The sequence below is a fragment of the Chondrus crispus genome, genomic scaffold (genome assembly GCF_000350225.1).
Source record: "Chondrus crispus Stackhouse genomic scaffold, scaffold_40, whole genome shotgun sequence".
NCBI classification, from domain to species: domain Eukaryota; phylum Rhodophyta; class Florideophyceae; order Gigartinales; family Gigartinaceae; genus Chondrus; species Chondrus crispus.
The window spans coordinates 162394-163622 of record NW_005179326.1 but is presented as its reverse complement, the minus strand read 5'-3'; the positions used below and the strand labels follow the sequence as shown (position 1 = coordinate 163622).

Genomic DNA, 1229 nt, shown 5'->3' with positions numbered 1-1229 from the left:
CGCGCGCAGCGCGCCCGGCAGCGCGGGGATGAAGGCGGTCATGGTGGAGGCGGGGCGCGAGCTCGGTGGCAGCGGGGGGGCGGGGGGCGGGGTGAGCGGCTGAGCGGCTGAGCGGCTGAGCGTGAGGGGGAGGTGCGGAGGTGCTGCGGTATGTGCGGGAGGCGGCTCGTGTAAGGGCGCTGTAAGGAGACGGGGATGCGGAAAAATCTGGGGCGCGGGTCGGGCGTGGGGCGGCGCGGCGCGTGACACTTGGCAAGGTGCTCGGCGCGGGTTGGGCGCGCGGCAGATGTGTGTGGGCGGGGCGGTGGGATAGGTGGCCGTGCGGGGCGCGGGGGTTTGCGGCTGCGGCGCGCGCGCAGATCGAATGCAGCGAGGGCAACGGATGACGCGTGTTGTATGTAATGTTACCCAAGGGTACACCAGGGTACAGGGTGAGGCGCGCGACGCCTCGCGCTGTAACTTTACTACAGTTTACTACAGGGTGCGGCGCGAGCGGAGATATTTGCGGCTGATCGCTGCGCGCGGAAGGACGCCGGTTCACATGGACGGTTCGGCGCCTGGGCATGTCCATCGTGCGGAACGCTATACACGTTTCCACGTGGGTACGTCGCCACGTGTAAGATGCGTGCGTCGGCCCTCCGGCTGGTGGTGCCACGGTGGCACCATCTGCCAGCAGATGGGACTCACGAATTACAGTACAATCCTAGTACAGTATGACAAACGCCTGAAGACCCCTACAATTATCCATACAGGGCTGTATAGGACTCACCCTTTTCCACGCAAGCTCGACAGCTGATTGGGACCTTCGGCAAGCGTAACGATAATCTCCGCGCGCGATGCGCCTGTAATTTACGCTGCCAGAGGGCAAATCTGCCGAGTATCTCCCGGGAAGAAAAAATCGCCGACATGCCATGGCCGTAGAACGCCATGCCGTCGCGATGTCCATGCTGACTGCATGGACATCGCAAGGGCTCGGAAGGTCGTATCCATTTCCAAGAGGGAGAAAAAACAAAGGGTTGATTAAAGTGACAACGGACAGGCCTCTAGGATGGTGGCCTACAGTACCCTTGGGTACAGTGAGTAGGAGGCCCTGAAATCCCACTGCCACAGCATGCCATGCCGGCGACGGCCCCAAGTCCACGTAGCACGGTGCTACGTGGCGCGTGTGCTATAACCGGGCTGGCAAGGTGGACGATCGCGACTCAAAACAACAAAAGAGAAAATCGGAA

General features: G+C 62.2%; 1 protein-coding gene across 1 annotated transcript in view; it reads right to left on the bottom strand.

Annotated features, from left to right (window-relative positions):
- The window catches only part of CHC_T00006360001 (hypothetical protein), a 2722-nt gene extending 2157 nt beyond the window's left edge, over nucleotides 1–565 (bottom strand). The window contains exon 1 of the mRNA XM_005718716.1: nucleotides 1–565. This exon is cut by the window's left edge and continues 2123 nt beyond it. Coding sequence (XP_005718773.1) covers nucleotides 1–565 — 565 coding nt within the window.
- Between the last annotated feature and the right edge of the window lie 664 nt (nucleotides 566–1229).